At 42.8% G+C, this 19,496-nt stretch overlaps 3 protein-coding genes across 6 annotated transcripts; all 3 read left to right on the top strand.

Annotated features, from left to right (window-relative positions):
* Positions 1 to 355: 355 nt before the first annotated feature.
* LOC6536414 (tubulin alpha-2 chain) lies at positions 356 to 2,443 on the top strand. Its single transcript, XM_002096960.3, has 3 exons — positions 356 to 459; positions 828 to 1,352; positions 1,505 to 2,443. Exons 1-3 carry the CDS (start codon positions 457 to 459, stop codon positions 2,324 to 2,326), a joined length of 1,350 nt encoding a protein of 449 aa, XP_002096996.1. The 5' UTR covers positions 356 to 456; the 3' UTR covers positions 2,327 to 2,443.
* A 282-nt stretch (positions 2,444 to 2,725) lies between these two features.
* Positions 2,726 to 8,321, top strand: LOC6536413 (forkhead box protein P1). Of its 4 annotated transcripts, none has more exons than XM_039376639.1 (7): positions 2,726 to 4,757; positions 4,819 to 4,996; positions 5,058 to 5,235; positions 5,296 to 5,340; positions 5,411 to 5,502; positions 5,615 to 5,716; positions 8,149 to 8,321. In XM_039376639.1, the coding sequence occupies exons 1-7, from the start codon at positions 4,180 to 4,182 to the stop codon at positions 8,305 to 8,307; spliced, it is 1,332 nt and encodes a 443-aa protein (XP_039232573.1). In that variant the 5' UTR covers positions 2,726 to 4,179; the 3' UTR covers positions 8,308 to 8,321. The 4 variants fall into 4 exon arrangements, with proteins under 4 accessions (XP_039232573.1, XP_039232572.1, XP_015047739.1 ...); XM_039376638.2 differs by lacking the exon at positions 8,149 to 8,321 and adding an exon at positions 6,077 to 6,703; XM_015192253.3 differs by lacking the exon at positions 8,149 to 8,321 and adding an exon at positions 6,683 to 7,664 and having other exon boundaries at positions 2,728 to 4,757; positions 5,426 to 5,502.
* Positions 8,244 to 19,358, top strand: LOC6536411 (E3 ubiquitin-protein ligase hyd). Its single transcript, XM_002096957.3, has 19 exons — positions 8,244 to 8,382; positions 9,186 to 9,383; positions 9,453 to 9,732; positions 9,791 to 10,008; positions 10,067 to 10,302; positions 10,361 to 10,551; positions 10,644 to 14,147; positions 14,270 to 14,414; positions 14,481 to 14,714; positions 14,776 to 15,248; positions 15,314 to 15,524; positions 15,579 to 16,346; positions 16,402 to 17,358; positions 17,428 to 17,504; positions 17,569 to 17,894; positions 17,953 to 18,159; positions 18,219 to 18,366; positions 18,429 to 18,659; positions 18,716 to 19,358. The coding sequence occupies exons 1-19, from the start codon at positions 8,321 to 8,323 to the stop codon at positions 18,926 to 18,928; spliced, it is 8,679 nt and encodes a 2,892-aa protein (XP_002096993.1). The 5' UTR covers positions 8,244 to 8,320; the 3' UTR covers positions 18,929 to 19,358.
* Positions 19,359 to 19,496: the final 138 nt, after the last annotated feature.

Raw genomic sequence — 19,496 nt, 5'->3', positions numbered from 1 at the left:
ATTAAGTTACAATATTTTTCATCAGTAATATGATTTGCTTTCCAAGTAGAAACTTTTCTACAGTGAATAATCAATCTTTAATTTTATCAACAACTTACAGCTGCATGAGGGAAAATGGAGCAATGTGAATTCTATCCATCCATAAACACATAAGAAGGAAAACAAAATTCGATCAAGAGGCGACTGCTTGGGCATGTGTGGCTGGTTGGGTTGGGTACGGATCGTCACTTAAGTCGATGAACGCTGTCACATTTCACATAACTTCCACATATAGCATACAGCATATAGCATATGGCACTAGTATGCCGCACACTGATGTCTTGGGTGGCGGGTTATAAAAGAACGCGTATCGCCAAGTTTCGGTTAGTTGACTCCCAGCTGTGTCGCATCACAGACCAGTGCTAGGATTTTCGTAATTAAATCTTTCTTAAAGTTCAGCTAAAACTTCTGATCATCATGGTAAGGATAATAAACACTCCCTAGGATTTACTGGATTTTTGGATCTTCGTCGAGCATGCAAAGAAGCATGGATTCTTCAATTTATATGGAGCAGAATGAAAAATATTCTTTGAAGCATTGTACATCTTTTAGATACAAAGCTACTTCTTAAAATCTCCAAACACCTTTTAAGAATAAAACAGCTTATAAACTTTTATCAACAATTAACTTAAATGGATACCCAAGAACTTAGAGCGCTCAAGCAGATGGTCTGATGCTCTCTGTTTGCTTCTAAAATCACTGACTTGCAAACGGGTATCCTAACTCCAAATTCAGAATCAACCAAATTTCCAGCGACATGAATCACATTAGTATGAACTTTCTTCCAGAGGGAATGCATTTCGGTTCACATTGGCCAAGCTGGCGTCCAGATCGGCAACGCCTGCTGGGAACTCTACTGCTTGGAGCACGGCATCCAGCCCGATGGCCATATGCCCTCCGATAAGACCGTGGGCGGTGGCGATGACTCCTTCAGCACCTTCTTCAGCGAGACTGGAGCTGGCAAGCATGTGCCCCGCGCCGTGTTCGTGGATCTGGAGCCCACGGTGGTGGATGAGGTGCGTACGGGAACCTACCGACAGCTGTTCCATCCGGAGCAATTGATCACCGGTAAGGAGGATGCGGCCAACAACTATGCCCGTGGTCACTACACCATCGGCAAGGAGATCGTCGACGTGGTTTTGGACAGGATTCGCAAGCTGGCGGATCAGTGCACGGGTCTGCAGGGATTCCTGGTCTTCCACTCCTTCGGCGGCGGCACTGGCTCTGGATTTACCTCCCTGCTGATGGAGCGCCTGTCCGTGGACTACGGAAAGAAGTCAAAGCTGGAGTTCTCCATCTACCCAGCACCTCAAGTAAGTTCACTTAAGACTAAAATAATGTATGCCATTTCCCTTTAAACTAATTGATAATAGCCTATTATAAACCAATAAACTTGATTAATTATGGACAAGGGAAATTAGTCTTCGAAAGATAATTTAATAATGGATTTGAAACTTCCTGTTAGGTGTCCACAGCTGTGGTCGAGCCATACAACTCGATCTTGACCACCCACACAACGCTGGAGCACTCGGATTGTGCGTTTATGGTTGACAACGAGGCAATCTACGACATCTGCCGCCGCAACTTGGATATCGAGCGACCCACCTACATGAACCTCAATCGCCTAATTGGCCAGATCGTTTCCTCCATAACGGCCTCGTTGCGCTTCGATGGCGCCCTGAATGTGGATCTGACCGAGTTCCAGACCAATTTGGTGCCCTACCCACGCATCCATTTCCCGCTGGCGACATACGCTCCCGTCATTTCCGTGGAGAAGGCCTACCACGAGCAGCTGACCGTGGCCGAGATCACGAATGCCTGCTTCGAGCCCGCCAACCAGATGGTCAAGTGTGATCCGCGTCGTGGCAAGTACATGGCCTGCTGCATGCTCTACCGTGGCGATGTGGTGCCCAAGGATGTGAACGCAGCCATTGCCACCATCAAGACCAAGCGCTCCATTCAGTTCGTGGACTGGTGTCCCACTGGCTTCAAAGTGGGCATTAACTACCAGCCACCCACCGTTGTTCCTGGCGGGGATCTGGCCAAGGTGCAGCGCGCCGTCTGCATGCTGTCCAACACCACTGCCATTGCCGAGGCCTGGGCTCGTCTGGATCACAAGTTCGATCTGATGTACGCCAAGAGGGCCTTCGTCCACTGGTACGTGGGTGAGGGCATGGAGGAGGGCGAGTTCGCCGAGGCTCGCGAGGATCTCGCTGCCCTCGAGAAGGACTACGAGGAGGTGGGCATCGACTCCACCACCGAGCTGGGCGAGGATGAGGAATACTAAGCCTTTCGAGAACGTTACCAACAATGATCCTACAAACTCTATAAACGTCACTTTGTTTTTACCAAATACCAATGCATAAACTTTCCCAATAAAACAGTTTAACACAAATGCTAAAAATTGCTTATTTAATTGAAAAATATATTTTTAAATTGAATTTAATATTTCTCCAATAGATGACTAATACGTTGTTACAACATTTGATAAAGGGGCTCATACACATTTTTATTGGAATGTACCCCTGTTGAAAATGTCGTTTAAAATGCTACATTTTTATTAGGCTCATTGTTTTAGAATTTTAAAAGTTTTTAATTTTTAAAATCGTTTTGTGTGATAGAGCCTTAAGATGCATTTCTAAACGCATGCGCAAAAATGTGTACACATATTTTTCGCAAATTCTGTAGTCGAAGACGTACTTTTCCAGGAGAAGCAGCAAAAACTATTCTTAAGATAGTCTCTAAGTTTAAATTCATTTTAGATATATGTGAAAAATTGTATTAAATATTTCGACAGTTATTAAATATTATATCGTTCTTTGGAAACCTCAGTGAATGTTATTTAATTGTAAATGCACATGCAAAATTGCATTCTCTTTTGTCTGCAAAATTGTATGTGCATGTATGTATTCCCAAAACGGGAGTCAAGTCTAATAAGTTAATTAAGATATTGTTAAGTAATCTAGGCAGAAAAACTTTTACCAATATAATCCTGTTCAGACAATACTTACACACAAATTTTATGATATGTATACAGATGAAATATGAATATTTTCTTTACCCATCTACCCCTTTTGAATAATCAATGCCCCCAACGAATACAGACAATGCAAATCCTCGAACTTACACACAATAACGCTACAGTCACATTATCAAATATATATTAATATGCCTTTACACAACCCCTTAATAGAAATTTTAAGGATCAACGAATGTGATGCAAAATTTACATCTCTTTTACATTTTACGCCTATTTCTGTAAACACATAAAATGTATTTATATATATTCTTGTTTCAGATCCTTGCAATGACATAAATGTAATGTTTCATTACAGGAAATTTAGTAAACAGATCGGAAGATTCACAAAAAATCCTGTACACCTCCATCCAAGTTCATCCTTCCATAAATGCGCCTATCTGTTTGTCCGTTTCTTTGTCCGTCTTTCCGCTTGTCCGTCCGTTTGTATGTCTGTTTGTCTGCTTGTCCGTCCGTTTGTATGTCTATTTGTACGTCCGTTTGTCTGTCCGTTTGTCCGTCCGTTTGTCTATCCGTTTGTGTGTTTGTCCATGTGTAGCTTCTTCAGCAATCACATTTATGTCTGGTTTCCTGAATACCTTGCAAATTTCGTCTGAGATCTTTAACTTTTAACATAAATAAATATGATTAATGCTTTCCATTTCAAGTCTAATCCTTATATTTACAGATTACCTACACACGCAAAACATGATGACGTCGCATCGTTATTGTTCTATTTAAAATTAAATCAAACATTTAAGAAATGTTTAATTTAATTTACACTTAATTCATTTGATACGGGGATTTTTAGTTGGGTTACTAAAATTTGGTTTTACAGGTATTACAAATAATTAAGATGGTTCAGATTGGTAAACATTCCTCGATTTTAGGGAAAGTAGAAACTCAATTATATCGAGACACGAATTGACCGGTATATATGTCTCAGATTCGAAGTTTGGCAGGAAAGTCGACTAGTGATATACCATAGTAAGAAAAATACCAGAAAAATTATTATTTTAGAAATGACACCTATGGCATAACTTTTAAGGAACTTCAGACCCAAAAGAGATTATTTCTGTGTAATTGCATATATATGCGATTGTTTTTGCAATACAAAGCATACAATGCTCATCTTTGGGATGATCATAAATTTCAGTCTTAAAAACATGCATCGGATACATGACGACGAGTATTCTGAGGATGCCAAGGAATCGGACTACAAGGGTTCAATTCAGAAGGAGATATCGGTCAAGTCGCGACACCAAATTTCCATTCCAGATATATGCTCAGATGCTGTTAAGAACAACTGTTTTCCATCGACGGGCTTTCTGAATAACTCGATCGCCTTTGCCTCACATGTAGTTAAGTGTGGTTCTCCGGCCTCGAGCATCGATGAATCCTCATCGACGGCCCAGCATGAGTCCAATCCCCACATGCACATGCAGGGTCAGCATATGATGGCTCCCATTCCCGATCTGGGCTTCTACAATGTTCCCGAGTTTATTTCCGAGCAAGAGAAGCTCATGTTCTCCGACGCAGAGAGGTTCTTGAGGTCGAAGGATAATGAGGTGTGCAACAATGATTTCAGCTATATGCACGATGAGTTCGCCATGCGAAAGTACTATCATCCTCTATTTGCTCATGGCATATGCCGCTGGCCCGGTTGCGAAATGGATTTGGAGGACATCACATCCTTTGTCAAGTAGGTGTAATAATATTACAAACACAAATTATTATATTGAATATGGTAATACCAATGCTAGGCATCTGAATACCGAACATGGATTGGACGATCGATCAACCGCCCAGGCACGGGTTCAAATGCAAGTTGTCTCCCAGCTGGAATCCCATCTGCAAAAGGAAAGAGATCGCTTGCAGGCCATGATGCACCACTTGTATTTGTCCAAGCAACTTTTATCACCCACCAAAATCGATAGGAAGGTAAGTCCCTTATACGTGACACCTAGTAGCTAATAGTATAATGAAATTTTATAAATATAAGGACGTACCCGGAAGAGAAGGAAAGTTTTGCCGGAGTCCGCTTACAGTGAATAGCATAGGTCGACCCATCCGCCAAACAAATTCGCCAAGTCCTCTTAATCTTCCAATGGTTAATTCCACCAACTTATGCTCGATCAAAAAGAGAAACCACGACAAAAATACATTTTCAATAAATGGCGGTAAGTGTTGGCTACTCTTGAATTAAATATCACTATAAATAATAATTGTATTGGCTTTAGGATTACCCTACATGCTTGAAAGAGCCGGGCTTGATGTGCAACAGGGTAAGTAAACTATGTAGACTGATTATCTTGATGATTTCTCGTCCTGTGCTACTGGAAGACATACAATAAGAATTTAAATTTTCAGAGATCCATCGAAACAGAGAGTTTTATAAGAATGCTGATGTACGACCGCCTTTTACTTATGCTTCCCTCATAAGACAGGTAATTTTGAAAACCCATATATGGCTTGTGTTGCAAATTCCTCAGTCGCGGCCCTCGACTTTAACCGAAGAGATTTTCTAATATTAAAAAACTTTCTTTTATATGTTTGAAGGCCATAATTGACTCCCCTGACAAGCAGCTAACCCTCAACGAAATATACAACTGGTTCCAAAACACATTTTGCTACTTCCGGCGCAACGCAGCTACGTGGAAGGTAATATGCCCTATCTCAAACTTATTTTTCACTATTACTTATATACACTAAAATATTTATGCAATATTATATGTTACATTGATATAATATAACAATTTGTCCGTCCGTTTGATGTTCGTCTGTCCGATTGGCGTTACTAGCTTGTCTGCTGTATGTATACTACCTATTCCACATTTTCCAATATTTTGCCAATACTTTAGATTATAATGGATGTTAATACAAGTTTAGGTACTTGAGATACATCTGACAAGGTAAGCTATACAGGTATTCCCCTGTTTTATTCCATTTTCTATTTATATATCCTAAGATTATCAAATTGATTATGTTTGTCCTATGCTAACTGATAATGTATACCATTAGAACGCAGTCCGGCACAATCTGTCCCTTCATAAGTGCTTTATGCGGGTTGAGAATGTGAAAGGAGCAGTTTGGACTGTCGATGAGATTGAGTTTTACAAAAGACGACCGCAGCGCACTGCTGGCATTGGTAACAACCTAACTGGTGCTACCAATTCGCCGGACACTAACTATTTTGTAGCCATGAACATTGGGTATGTGGGTCTCAAATAGTTTAATACTCACTTTGCTCCAATCTCCTTCCATTTTGCTCTGTTCGTAAATATATGCCATTGAATGCATGCTCCTATGTCGAAATGATATAATATGACATTATACGATCTTTTTACAGCACATATTGTAAACAGTGATCACTTAGTGGTAAATCCCAAAAAAGATGTCCGTCTGCTTATCGGTCTGTATGTCCGTGCGGGAATTTAGCTTGTGAAGATAAACCAGATATTCGTTTATAATGGATAAAGGATCGAAATGCTGCAATGAAAATAAGAAGACCGAAGACAAATGAACTAACCATAATATCTCAATGAACTCTTTCTTCCTTTCCCGATAATGCAATTTCCTGTTTCTGACTCTTGATGGGGCTCTTGTTTTGTCCAACAAATCATAAAGAATGCGATTCGTACGAACCTATCCTTGCACAAGTGCTTTGTACGTTATGAAGATGACTTTGGCTCGTTTTGGATGGTCGACGATAATGAGTTTGTCAAAAGGCGGCACTTGTCGAGAGGGAGACCCCGGAAATATGAACCGTCCTCCTCCCCAAATTCATGCCAATCCGGCAATGGTGCGCCCACTGATAAGAATCCCTGCGACAATTGTACGCAACATTGCACTAGTTTGCCCCCGGGGGCTGATAATCCCCTAGATTCCAATAATCCAAATGATTTAGGCAGAATCGGTTGTCTTCCTTTTTGCGGTGGTGATGGTTTAAGTAAGACCTCTAAGGAATATAGTAATATGGATTCGAGTATGGTCGAAAGTAACAGCCATTTGGCGATGGATGAATACTCTACTAATATGTACGAAAGTAGTGCCAATGAGCACAATCGATAAATATATCATTAACTATCAATATTTAGATGCATTGTCGAGTGACCTACGTTTGGTAAGAAGGTTCGGATTCGGAAATTATATCTGTACATACACATGGTTCTGTATAATTTCCTTAATAGAAATTAAAAAATAATTTTAAAATAAATTACACTAATGCTATAAAATAAATAAAAAAAACTACCTTTAATTATTAAAGCAAAATTAATGCGTTTAAATTTGCTTTAGTAACTCCACATATAAAACGACTTTAATATATTACATATAATATACAAATTTGGTTTTACAGCGAGAAAGCGTTTTAAGGTTACATGGTTTGAAACTATACCGAAACTGTTTTTAAGGCCAAATAGGCTACTCTTAAAAAAATTACTTTCAGATAATAGATCTAATGAAAAACTGGACCCTTGGCAGCTTCAGATTTGGGAACTCCTTAGTAAATGTATATGCTTTTCTGTTGACTTATCTAAACATTTCCATTTCATTTTAGATCATTAATGAAACTAAGTGGCCAGAATAAATTTCTCATATCTACAACAAATTGCAGAAACTCTCTTTTATTTCTAGTTCATCAGCAAAAGGTTTAAAGGGTGTGTTTTTATGCGATAAAAACGATAGCTTTACCCATTACTCGAAGAGTAAAAGGAAACTATACCCGTTAGTCTAGATTCGTTGAAAAGTATGTAATGAGTAACGGGTATTAGATAATCGGGAAACTCGACTACAGCGTTCTCTCTTGTTCAACTTTTAAAAATGTTGTCGCATTGTATCCAAGTTATGTACCATCTTATCATTTTGAAACCATATTTAGTATATTTCGGTATATTTCAGTGGGTAACTGTCCAATAACTGTATTGCAATTGTTTAAATAAAAACTACCGATAAGAATAAACGTTTTCATTCAATCCAGGCTTTAAATATATAAGCTTGATAATTAAAAGAATTTTTATTGTAGTCTCTGCCAATATAAGATAAAAGCTATTTTTTGTTTTCTTATCAATTTGTTGCAAATTTTAATCGATTAGTTCCCAGAATGTACCGATACCGTCAAATTTTCCGGTAACCATCGATACTATCGGGCGGTCATCGCTTTTTGTGCCATCTCTACCCCCTACGGTCACTCTGAAAGTCTATCAACGTTTTGTGACATGAAAATTCAACGAGGACACTGTGTACATGAATAGTTGAAAAATTAAAATGGTTTCCATGCAATTTGTTTTGCAACCGCTTCCGGGCTCGGACGATCAGTTTATTGAAAGGTAAATATAATCCTGGCGCTTCGCAATTTCGCACATGTGAACGCGGAATTCCGTGTGGTTGTGTACGTACGGCTGCATGTATTTGTTATGTGAAAATATGTAGGTACGCAGGTATATGTATACGCAGGAAGATATGTACATGATCATTAACGCAAAATGCGAGCACAGACACTGGCGGATTTACCTCATCTAGTGCCGTCCACCCGATTCTGTAAACATTAGCCATAGAATTGGCGAAATGCACTTGCGATTCCCACTTTTCATCCACAATTAATTTTCTTACCATTCGCATATGTGTGTATGTGCAAATGTGTTGGACATGTGAACGTTAGCATGTGTGCGTGCATGTGCATACATGCTGATTAATTTGTTCATATTTAACTATTTGTTCTGAGCAAACTATTGAAATGCTTATATTATAAGCTTCTCGAAAGAAGCTCGCAAAAGTTTATGCTTCCGGCTAAATATACATTGTAACCAACATGCTTTCACATGCTCCCTATTTCACAATATATGTTGCTGAAAGCCAGTCTTCCAGCACATGGCATCAAAACGTTGAGCGTTTTCCATAACCCATAAACATTAAACGCCGACTAATCGAAACACCGGCTCTTTTGTTATTCCATGATGATGTACACTTTTCATAGAAGCTGCAAATTTTCCAGCTGTCAATCATAAATAGTCTGGCAAGGCCAGAAATCATCCAACAAATGCACCCTACAATTAGGAGATTTAGAACATGCATCGACTTGCTTGCCGGCCATATACAAGATTTATTCTAAATCCATTTCATCGCATTTTAGAATTCGTGAAGTGTCGGAGAAGGTGAACCGATTTGGCTATGGCAGCCATCGCATATTCGAGCAGTTGAAAATTCCAGTGAGGGAAGTGGTCATTGGACCAGCGCACATTGGAGTTTTGCTGGAGGATGGCAAGGCGTTCCGCGTGTCCTTTTCTATAAACTCGGAGAAACTTGACTTGACCAAATCAGACGCAAAATGGTAAGCTAAAATGCAAACCTTTAGCAGTTACAAAGACTCTCATATTTATTTAATGCTGTTTATTTAAAGTTCCACAAGTGGTGGCGGCGGAACGGCCAGTGCTTCGAAAGCCCCATCCTCATCCCGACCGATGGCCCGGTCCAGAGCACGGCTGCTGCGCGCAACAGGTCGCTCCAGTTCTACCGGACAGGGCTCCGGATCTCGCAGCACAGGAGTCATCATTGGAGGCAGTACATCGAGCCGACCCTTAGTCACAGTTCCGGCCACATATGTGCCCGAGGAGCTCATATCTCAAGCGGAGGTGGTTTTACAGGGCAAGAGCAGAAATCTCATAATCAGAGAATTGCAGGTAAGTTCATCGATACAAGAATGTCTTATTCGTTAATAAAATACTCTACCCTTAATAGCGCACCAACCTAGATGTCAACTTAGCTGTGAACAATTTGCTCTCGCGCGATGATGAAGAAGCGGAAGATACCGAAGAAGGTGCCGATAACTACGTGCCAGAAGACCTTATCTCCCTGCTGGATAATGGCTTTAGTGGAGATAACAACAGCGTCATCATAGATCCCTCAGATGGGCTTTTTTCGGAGGAGATATTTAGCAATTACTCCAGCATTCGAAAGTAAGTAACCTGAAACAAAACAAAAACAGAAATGTATTATTATTTTACATTTTCATAGTTTGCTGTTTGACCGCATTCGTAGTGAACGCAGTAATGCCAATGCAAATGCCGCAGACAGTAACCAATCGACCCGCTCAACAACTTCAGGCGCAGCCTTAACTGCCAGCAGCGGACTTCCAACTCAAATATCAGTAAATGCTGACCGCGAAGCCTTTAGCCGTTGGCGGGATCGTCAGTACTACGGACCACGTCGTTGGATAAGCAAAGACGACTACACCTGGGAGAAGGACGCTGGTAAGTCGATAACAAAAACGATGATTTTCTTGCTGCACTGACACCTATTTTACCATAGATTCCAAGAAAAAGGAGCCATCCCCTATGCTATCCCCCATTTGGATATCTGAAGAATTGCAGCCATGGCCAGAGAAAAGTTCCGTAAGGTTCAAGACCATAGGCGCTCTGTATTCTGAATTTATTGCCTTGTCAGAGAGTGGAGATTTATACCAGTGGCGCTGGTCAGATGCAGAGCCTTATAAGTCGGAGGTAAGGAATTATGGAAATTATCCCTGATTAGTTATTAAACTTTTAATTGAAGTCTGTACTCATTCTTTAATTGAATTTATCCTATATTGCAGACTGACAACGTCTATCATCCCAAAACTGTTTCCCTCAACATAATTGAAAGAGTGGAGCTTATTTCGGCCAACTTCATCAGATGTTCCGTTGTTACTGAAACCAATCGAGTGGCCACTTGGATGGACGAGCAACTAGGTTACCTCGGCGCCAAGCTGGAGCATAATTGCTGCGCGTTTAACGAGTTTATATCGGACCCCATAACAAAGATATACGTCTGCTCGCTGTACACGGTTGTTAAGACCGATAGCAATAACATATATTGGTGGGGAGTCCTGCCATTTGATCAACGACGCTACTTATGGGACAAATTCCGGACAAAGACCAAGAAGCCCTTTAAGGTGGTTGCCACGGATATTAATGTTGGTGCTCAAGTGATAATGAAAAAGTGTCCTATCTATCAATCTGGATCAATCGGATTTACATGCTCCAATGGCGTCCCAAAGGTTGGACAGCTCTTGAATTCAGTCTGGAACTTTACCGATGTGTGTCGCATGAAAATCATAAATATTAACACGAACTCTGGCGTGGACAAATCGCAAGCAGCTGGCATTAATCTCAATGCCCATGGAATTACCCCGGATAAAGATCTGCCAAAGTCCACGGCAATGCCCAGCACTGGCAGCAGTAAGAATGGACAATCCTTTTCAAACAGCAAGGAGTCGACTGATCGCATCGACATGCCACCTCCGCCGTCACCGGCATCCAGCACATGCAGCGACACCGGCAGCGTCACATCCCACAAGCGCACTAAGCGAGCTACTACGAAAGAAGACTCCAATGCCCCCCAGGAGGGAAGGAAGGATGAGGAGCTGTGGGAATTGAAGGACGTGGTGTTTGTCGAGGACAAGGTGGGTCCAGTGGGCAAGGTGCTAAAGGTCGACGGTGACTTTGTTGCCGTTCGTTTTCCAGCAATGAATGCAGCAGCCGTTGCCGCTGCTGCTGCCGCATCAAGTTCCTCATCCAACACAGCCTCCACATCCAAGGAAGAGGGAAAGGAGGACGACTGGCAGCAGTGTCGGCTGCTGCGACGCGAAGATGTCCAGATATTTCGCACTGCTATGTCTACCCGTGGCCCAGACTGGCTGCAAAAACAGCCGAAAAAGATTAACGTTGGTGCTGATGCAGCTGGCGCACAGCTACTCACCCTGGCCGTGGACTCGCGCGGCATTCATGTGATCAAAAAGGTGCTCGGCAAAATCCACTACAGCCTCTACAACCTGTATAACAGCAAGCAGGAGCAAAATTGCCTATTTCCCACGGATTGCGCATCTTTTATTGGCTCATCGCCCGGCAACATATTGATGGCTTGCAACAACGACTGCAGCGGAAACAGCAGCACCATTGTGCTTCGGGATGGCAACGGAGCCTTGTATCCCTTGGCCAAGGATTGCCTTGGCTCGATCAAGGATCCGCAATGGTTCGACCTTCCTCCGGTGAAGTCCATTACTATGTCCACCATCTCTCTGCCGACAATGCTCTCGGGCGTGAATTTAAAGTCAAAGGTGTGCATGACTGCTCTGCTCTTCGATACCCAAAAGCTTATGCCGCACATCTTGCGTTGCGATGTCAAGAATAGCTTTGCCGCTCTCAGCCGCTTGGAGAGGGAGGATCAGGCGGATACGGCTCTTGTCGTAGAAGAACGTTGTGATGGAGCCCGAAACATATTCCACGCTTGCGTAATTATGTGCGCCCCATCCTCAAACAAGGATTCACCACCGGACTCTCCCAGCGGTGGAGTCGAGAAGAAGTCATTAGCAGTGGGTCTTTCCGTGGCGCGCTCCATCCCAACTGTGTCGACAAGCGCTTACGTTAGCAGCAACGCATTTGGAGCAAATGCGGCTTCAAGCAATGAAAACTCCAGCTTTGCAACAATGAGTTCATCCGCTGCCGGCTCCGCTTCAGCGACGAGCAGGGATAATCGTACCAACTTGCGCGACATGATGCACCGTCTAATAAATAGCGATCAAGCTGAACAGTCTGGCAGCCAGCCAATGGCTACAAACAACGAGGACCATGCGTACATCCCCTGGCCAGCTGAGGCACCGGCGGCCAGCAATCTGAGCGCTAGTTCTTCGCAGAATGTCCCAGACAGCATTGAAGATGACATCTCGAAGATAATTCCGTCCTCCTCCCAGAGTTCCATGCTTTCCAACATCAAGTTGGGGTCCCCCAACTACACCTTCGACCTGGCTCAGCGGCGGGAGCATGCTTTGACAATCCTTCAGCAGATGTGCGTAAGTCCGGCCCTTCGTCCCTACCTCTGCCATATGCTGAGCACTAAGGATGCGCAGGGTCAGACGCCGTTTATGCTCTCCGTTTCCTGTCGCGCCTACGAGGCAGGAATCATACTGCTGAACACGATTCTAATGCTGTCCGAGCAGGATCCGCAGCTAAAGGAGGCAATGATATTCCCATCCGGTTCGCCCGCGGATCAGTCGCCACTGCACGTCATCTGTTACAATGACACCTGCTCATTCACATGGACGGGAGCCGATCACATTAACCAGAACATTTTCGAATGCAAGACATGCGGCCTTACTGGATCCCTGTGCTGCTGCACAGAGTGCGCGAGAGTCTGCCACAAAGGACACGACTGCAAGTTGAAGCGTACGGCGCCGACTGCGTACTGTGATTGCTGGGAGAAATGCAAGTGTAAGGCTCTGATCGCTGGAAATCTCACGAAGCGCTTCGCTCTGCTTTGCAAGCTAGTCTCCTGCACAGATTTGGTCACCAAGTTTAACTCCAAAGGTGAATCTATCCTTCTTTTCCTTATTCAAACGGTTGGACGTCAAATTGTGGAGCAGCGACAGTATCGATTCAACGTAAGGGTTCGCAATGTTGGCACCGCAGCCACCGGAGCGACCGGAAACAATACAGTGATATCAAATCGCAAGACATCCGCAGCGGAAATTGATAGTGATATGCCGGACCATGATCTGGAGCCACCGAAGTTCGCTAGAAAAGCTTTAGAGAGACTGCTGATCGACTGGAACGCCGTGCGCTCAATGATCATGAGCGGTGCAGAGAAAGGCGATGTCCCGAATCCAGCAGGCAGTGCATCGGAGAACTCCAATTCGGAGGGCTTCAATATGTTTATTCAGACACAGCATGGATCCACGCTCCTCGACAAATTTACCCATAGTCTGATCGTGAAGTGCACCGGCGACCATTTGGACACTTTGCTCCTCACCCTGGTGCGCGAATTGCAAAACGCAATCGTTGCGAATCGCTGCAAGGAGGCTGAAGAAGTAGCGCGTCGCTTCGTTCGTTCCGTAGCACGTGTTTTCGTCATTTTCAATCTGGAAAAGCAGCCGAACCCGGAAAAGCGAAAGTCGCACACATCGTGCAACAAATACGTTCAAAGCTGTGTTAAAGTGTTCCAAACGCTCCACAAGATATCCATCGAGGAGTTATGTGAGGTTTCCGAAGCTCTGATCGCTCCAGTCCGACTGGGCGTTGTGCGCCCCACAGCTCCGTTTACGATGTCATCATCGAATCTGGATGTACGTGTAAATATGACCAGCCTTTTCTTGAATTACTTGAGAAAGCTCAAATCAAGATTATGGATTTGCGACCAAGCAATAATAATTTAACTGGATTAATGATAATTTTCATATACTTTTAGAACTCCGACGATTTGTTCAGCGTGGATCCTTTGGCACCCTCTAACGTGGAGTCGCCTTCCGAGCAAATACTTGGACACGATGCTGGAACCGATCAGAGCGCCAGTTTTAATATTCAACAAAACTACGATGTAGTTGCTATGGAAAGTGAGTATTTTCGGTATATTGCTGTCTGAAATTGTGCCTAAACCTTGAAATATACATTACAATCAGCTATACGCGACGCCTCCGAATCGGAAGAAGTTATAAACCGGGAAGCCAATTCCCACAATCAAGACGATGAGTTAATAGAAAATCAACGAAATGAGGACGGCATGCAAGATGACGAGAGCGATAATGACTTTACTTTCAATGACGCTGAGACTGAGTCCGACTCCGATGACAACCAAAGCAATCAAGAGGTGCAGAGGAGCGTGCAAACAGGGGCAACAGTTGGATCAGAAAATGGTTAGTTTCTTGAAATCTACTTGGTTTTCTTTTTACTGTATTGCATGTGTTTTCTTTTCAGACATTGGTGTGCTCTTCCTAGAGGATGAATCGGGAGACTCTTCTGCCCAAGAAGAAGATGGTTCGGAGGATGGCGAGTCCGACGATCACTCCGACGAGTTCAATTTCAATGACCAGCAACTTGAACGCCGCACTACCAACTCGAATGCCCGCAGCGATTTGGCTCCTCAAACTATGCAATGGGCCATACGAAGTCGTGACACTGCCCGCTCATCAGTGAGGGTGCCCACCGGGTCTAATATGGTTTTTATTGACCCCATGGCTCTGCGTCGCTCCACTGTGCCGGCCAGCACTACAGTCACTACTCCATCGATTGAGCCACACACCATGGCGACAACGGCCAGCAATTTGGCACGGGCTTTCGGAATCACAATAAGACAGATATCCGAGCTGATAAGCATTCTATCCTATAACATAGTAAATGACATAGAAACATCATTAAAAATTCAGAGCGATGAAGCAATTGCAGTCCAAGTAAGTATTAATTTCGCACTGCATACTAAATATACATAATTGCAATTATAATTTTACTTTTACAGGCATTTGTCGAAAAGCGCTTGAAGGCTACTTGGGATTGGATGTTCACGGTAATGGACGGTACCGAAGCACAGCTTAAGTTCGGAGCTTACTTGACCAATTACACGGATCCCAACCATCCGCTGCATCCGCTCAACCTAAGTGCCCAGGCTTCGAGTAGCCAAACTCCGGCTCCTGCCACATCCTCATCCGTTAGTGGTGTTAATATAATGGGTAAGTAAGACATTGTACTTGCTTTACAATTTGTATTAAGTTTTATTTTCAAAGGATCAAATTCTCGCCGAGACTTCTTCACCTACTGCTTATCCCTGATGCGGTCCCACACATCTGAGCACAGAGACGCCTTACCAGTGTTGGATATAACAGCCTTGCGCCACATTGCCTATGTTCTCGATGCCTTCGTTTACTATATGCGCAATGATTCGGGCTTCTATGATAAGCAAGATACCATTTCTGGGCGTATAAACAATTTGTCACCCATGGTTGAGGCCTATGATACGGACGACGAGTTGACTAATCTGGAAGAGTTTAACGCCGATGTTCAGACGTCAACTAGCAACACGCCTTCAGGAAGCCAGGGCACACGCCGACATGCATTCTTTGCGCGGTCTGAATCGACTTTAAGCTTGGGCTGCTCAGCGCCAGAAGGCTTTGATTTGCCACTGGATATGGCCATGCCGCTCGCTGATAAGCCGCACTTGCTGCAACCAAATTCTAAGCGTCAGGAACTCTTCGCGAACCTACCGCTTCTCGTGACCACAAATGCCAACAACAGTGCCCCCAATAATGGTGGCAGCATTTTTGATTATACTCCAACAAGACTGGGATTCTCGAATTCCTTAAAAAGGAACGAGCATGTTTATGAAACAGTCCCGCCCAAACAGTCTATGGAGGTAATAATCAACATGGATACTAGTAAGACGGGTGATGGAAATGTAACTAATAAGGCTGAGGGCTCAACAGACTCTAATATTTACGTACAATTAAAGAAGAAGCAGGGCTCGGATGATTTCAAATCCCACAAAGAGGCTGATGGTGAGTAAAGTATATACGGTGAAAAATTTACAAACATTAAATTTTCGATTCACAGGCAATCAAAGCAAATACGAAAAAGTCGTGTTAATGGAAACTGATGACAGTCTTCCGAGTACAAGTAAATCGACTGAAGCATTAATGGCCACACGGCCAGAAGTTATAATTGCTCCAAATAAAGCCTCAGTGTCGCCAGCGACTGCCGCCCGAAGCGTCATAGTTCTTGCAGGAGGATCCTGTTTAAAGACAATTGATTCCGACATAAACAATTTCTCGGCCTCAAATTTATCGACCGCAGAACAAGCCAAATGTGATACACATCATCAAAAGTCAACAACACACCACCCGTTAAGTTTTCCTGTTCGTGGTTCTCTGTTTTATCAAAGTAATTTCTCGGAATTGCCGTCGTGGAACATATTACTTAGCCGCTGGAAGCTAACTCTGGATTTATTCGGTCGCGTTTTTATGGACGACGTCGGAATGGAGCACGGGTCTGTGCTGCCGGAATTGCGCGGTTTCCCGGTGAAGGAGATGCGTTTCCGTCGTCACATGGAAAAATTGCGCAACGGACAGCAACGTGATTTGGTGCTTTGCAAGTTGGAACGCAATCGTGAAAGCTTGATTGTTCAAACGTTCAAGGAACTGAATACACAGTTTGGTAACCAAAACCGGCGCACTCAGCCGCCCATCACATTCAACAGAGTTAAGGTGACATTCAAAGACGAGCCGGGCGAGGGATCGGGTGTAGCCCGCAGTTTTTACACATCGATCGCAGAAGCATTGCTGGCCAGTGCCAAGATCCCTAACTTGGAGTCCGTTCAGGTGGGCACCAGTCACAGCAAGTATGGAGTGCCGTTTTCGAGCATCCTGCGTAGCAGAACCGTGTCAGGGTCTGGTCGTGATCAGTCGACTCTGCAGAGGCGTGGCACCAGCAGCAAAATATTGTGGCGTTCGGCCCGTGAGAGGAAGGCACTGAATTTAGATGCCAGACCTTATACTCCAGTAAATAGCTCAGGTAATCTATATAATATATCTTACTTTTTCTGCGTATTATATTAACAAATTTTTTAAATTGCTAATTTAGATAATGCTATGCCGGAAAGCCTGAATGATCACTTGTCCGTTCACCTACAACAAATTGGAGAACGTCTTTACCCTAAGGTAAGGGAAGGGAATTCGATTGAAGTTCAAAGTATTAACAGTCCAACTTGGTCAACAAATATAGATCCATTCGATAAACCAAACGCATGCACCGAAGATAACAGGAATGCTGCTGGAGATACCCACCCCTCAGCTGCTGTCCGTAATTTCCTCAGATGAGACACTACGTCAAAAAGTGAATGAAGCGATAGAAATTATCACATTCAAACTGAAATCTGAGACCAGTGCACAAAGTAGTCAACCAAAAAAATCACCATCTGTCGTGCTGGTGGAACCCGTCGATGATGATAATGAGCCATTGTTTTACTCTCCGGGAAAGCGGGGTTTTTACACACCACGCCAAGGCTTTGCATCATTCGAACGCATTAATGCATTTAGAAATATTGGAAGGTAAGCTTATTGTTTCATTATTCGATTCAATGCTCTAACGCTTCTTTCCTTTTTCCAGACTTATTGGACTTTGTCTACTGCAAAACGAATTGCTTCCACTGTTCCTACAAAGACATGTCTTAAAATACATTCTTGGGCGTAAAATTAAGTTCCACGACTTGGCATTTTTCGATCCAGCATTGTACGAATCTTTTAGGCAAATTATTCAAAATGCCCAAACAAAAGAAGGCGACGAAACCATAAATCGTATGGAGCTATGCTTTGTGTAAGTATTCCATCTTTTTTTATAATATAGGCGTAAAATAACCTAACCTGCCATTTCAGTATTGATTTGATGAAGGAGGAGGGCTGTGGTAACAGAGAGCTTATTCCAGGAGGGCGCGATGTCGCGGTCACATCGAGTAATATATTCGAGTACGTCAGACGCTATACAGAATATAGACTAATCAAATCCCAAGAAAAGGCGCTTGAGGTATGTGGAAATATTGACTAAAAAATTATCGCCTATTCCAAAAAATGTTCTATTATTTACAGGCACTAAAAGACGGAGTTTTCGACGTTTTGCCCGATAACAGCATGAATAGCTTAACCGCTGAGGACTTGCGTCTGCTGCTGAACGGTGTTGGTGATATTAATGTTTCAACACTCATTTCGTACACTACCTTTAACGACGAATCTAGCGAGGGTCCTGACAAACTTTTAAAATTTAAGAAATGGTTTTGGAGCATTGTGGAGAAAATGAATATTATGGAACGCCAGGACTTGGTAAGTTAGATGGTCCAATCAGCTTTAAACATCCATAATAAACGCCATTCTTGCAGGTGTACTTCTGGACCGGATCTCCGGCGCTGCCAGCTTCGGAGGAGGGATTCCAACCATTGCCATCTGTCACCATAAGACCTGCAGATGACTCTCATCTACCAACTGCGAATACTTGTATATCTCGGCTGTATATTCCTTTGTACTCCAGCAAATCTATTTTACGCAGTAAAATGCTGATGGCCATTAAATCCAAAAATTTTGGATTTGTATAAGCGATTGGAAGTCTTTCCTATGTGTATAAGCTTCAAATTCATTTCTTAATTAACTTTAGTTTTTTTGAGTTTCGACTTGTCATATTTAACCATACCATTCCCATTTCGGATTATCTATTGTTTAAAATTTTTTCGAATTTGAACAATTTGTACGAAACATTATTCAACGAGATTGGCGCGGGTCATGACGGTCTAGCTTGACCTAACGTGTAGTAAAAATATGAAATTCCCAAACAACCATTGTAACCAACAAAACGGCCAATTAGGTATTAGGAAGCCTATGTTTTAATTATTAAACTTTTAAATAAAATATGTTTTCTAAAGTATGACTTATGCACATGTATATTTATCGATATCGATTCAATAGAAATTTGAAGAAAAAAACCAATAAAAATAAGTCCACCTTATGGAAAATATGTATGATATAAAACGCACTACTATTTATTTGGAGCGAAATGGGCGTGACTAACTAATTTCCCCCTTTTCATTTGAGAGTTTGCACTCACAAATAATGCAAATGGCAAAGAAACACGACGATTATAAATTTTTAGGTTTTTCATTTATTTAA

Source organism: Drosophila yakuba, chromosome 3R (assembly GCF_016746365.2).
Source record: "Drosophila yakuba strain Tai18E2 chromosome 3R, Prin_Dyak_Tai18E2_2.1, whole genome shotgun sequence".
NCBI lineage: Eukaryota > Metazoa > Arthropoda > Insecta > Diptera > Drosophilidae > Drosophila > Drosophila yakuba.
The sequence above is the reverse complement of the archived record's forward strand: the minus strand, read 5'-3'. Positions and strand labels throughout refer to the sequence as shown.

Bases quoted from the DNA above. Each gene is read 5' to 3' on its own strand.
- LOC6536413 (XM_015192253.3), top strand. From the start codon at position 4,180: ATGCTCATCTTTGGGATGATCATAAATTTCAGTCTTAAAAACATGCAT. The intron at 4,758-4,818 runs GTAGGTGTAATA...TACCAATGCTAG, and splicing joins GACATCACATCCTTTGTCAA to GCATCTGAATACCGAACATG. The intron at 5,717-6,682 runs GTAATATGCCCT...CAAATCATAAAG, and splicing joins GCAACGCAGCTACGTGGAAG to AATGCGATTCGTACGAACCT.
- LOC6536411 (XM_002096957.3), top strand. From the start codon at position 8,321: ATGGTTTCCATGCAATTTGTTTTGCAACCGCTTCCGGGCTCGGACGAT. The intron at 10,552-10,643 runs GTAAGGAATTAT...CCTATATTGCAG, and splicing joins CAGAGCCTTATAAGTCGGAG to ACTGACAACGTCTATCATCC. The intron at 18,660-18,715 runs GTAAGTTAGATG...CCATTCTTGCAG, and splicing joins TTATGGAACGCCAGGACTTG to GTGTACTTCTGGACCGGATC.
- LOC6536414 (XM_002096960.3), top strand. The intron at 1,353-1,504 runs GTAAGTTCACTT...ACTTCCTGTTAG, and splicing joins CCATCTACCCAGCACCTCAA to GTGTCCACAGCTGTGGTCGA.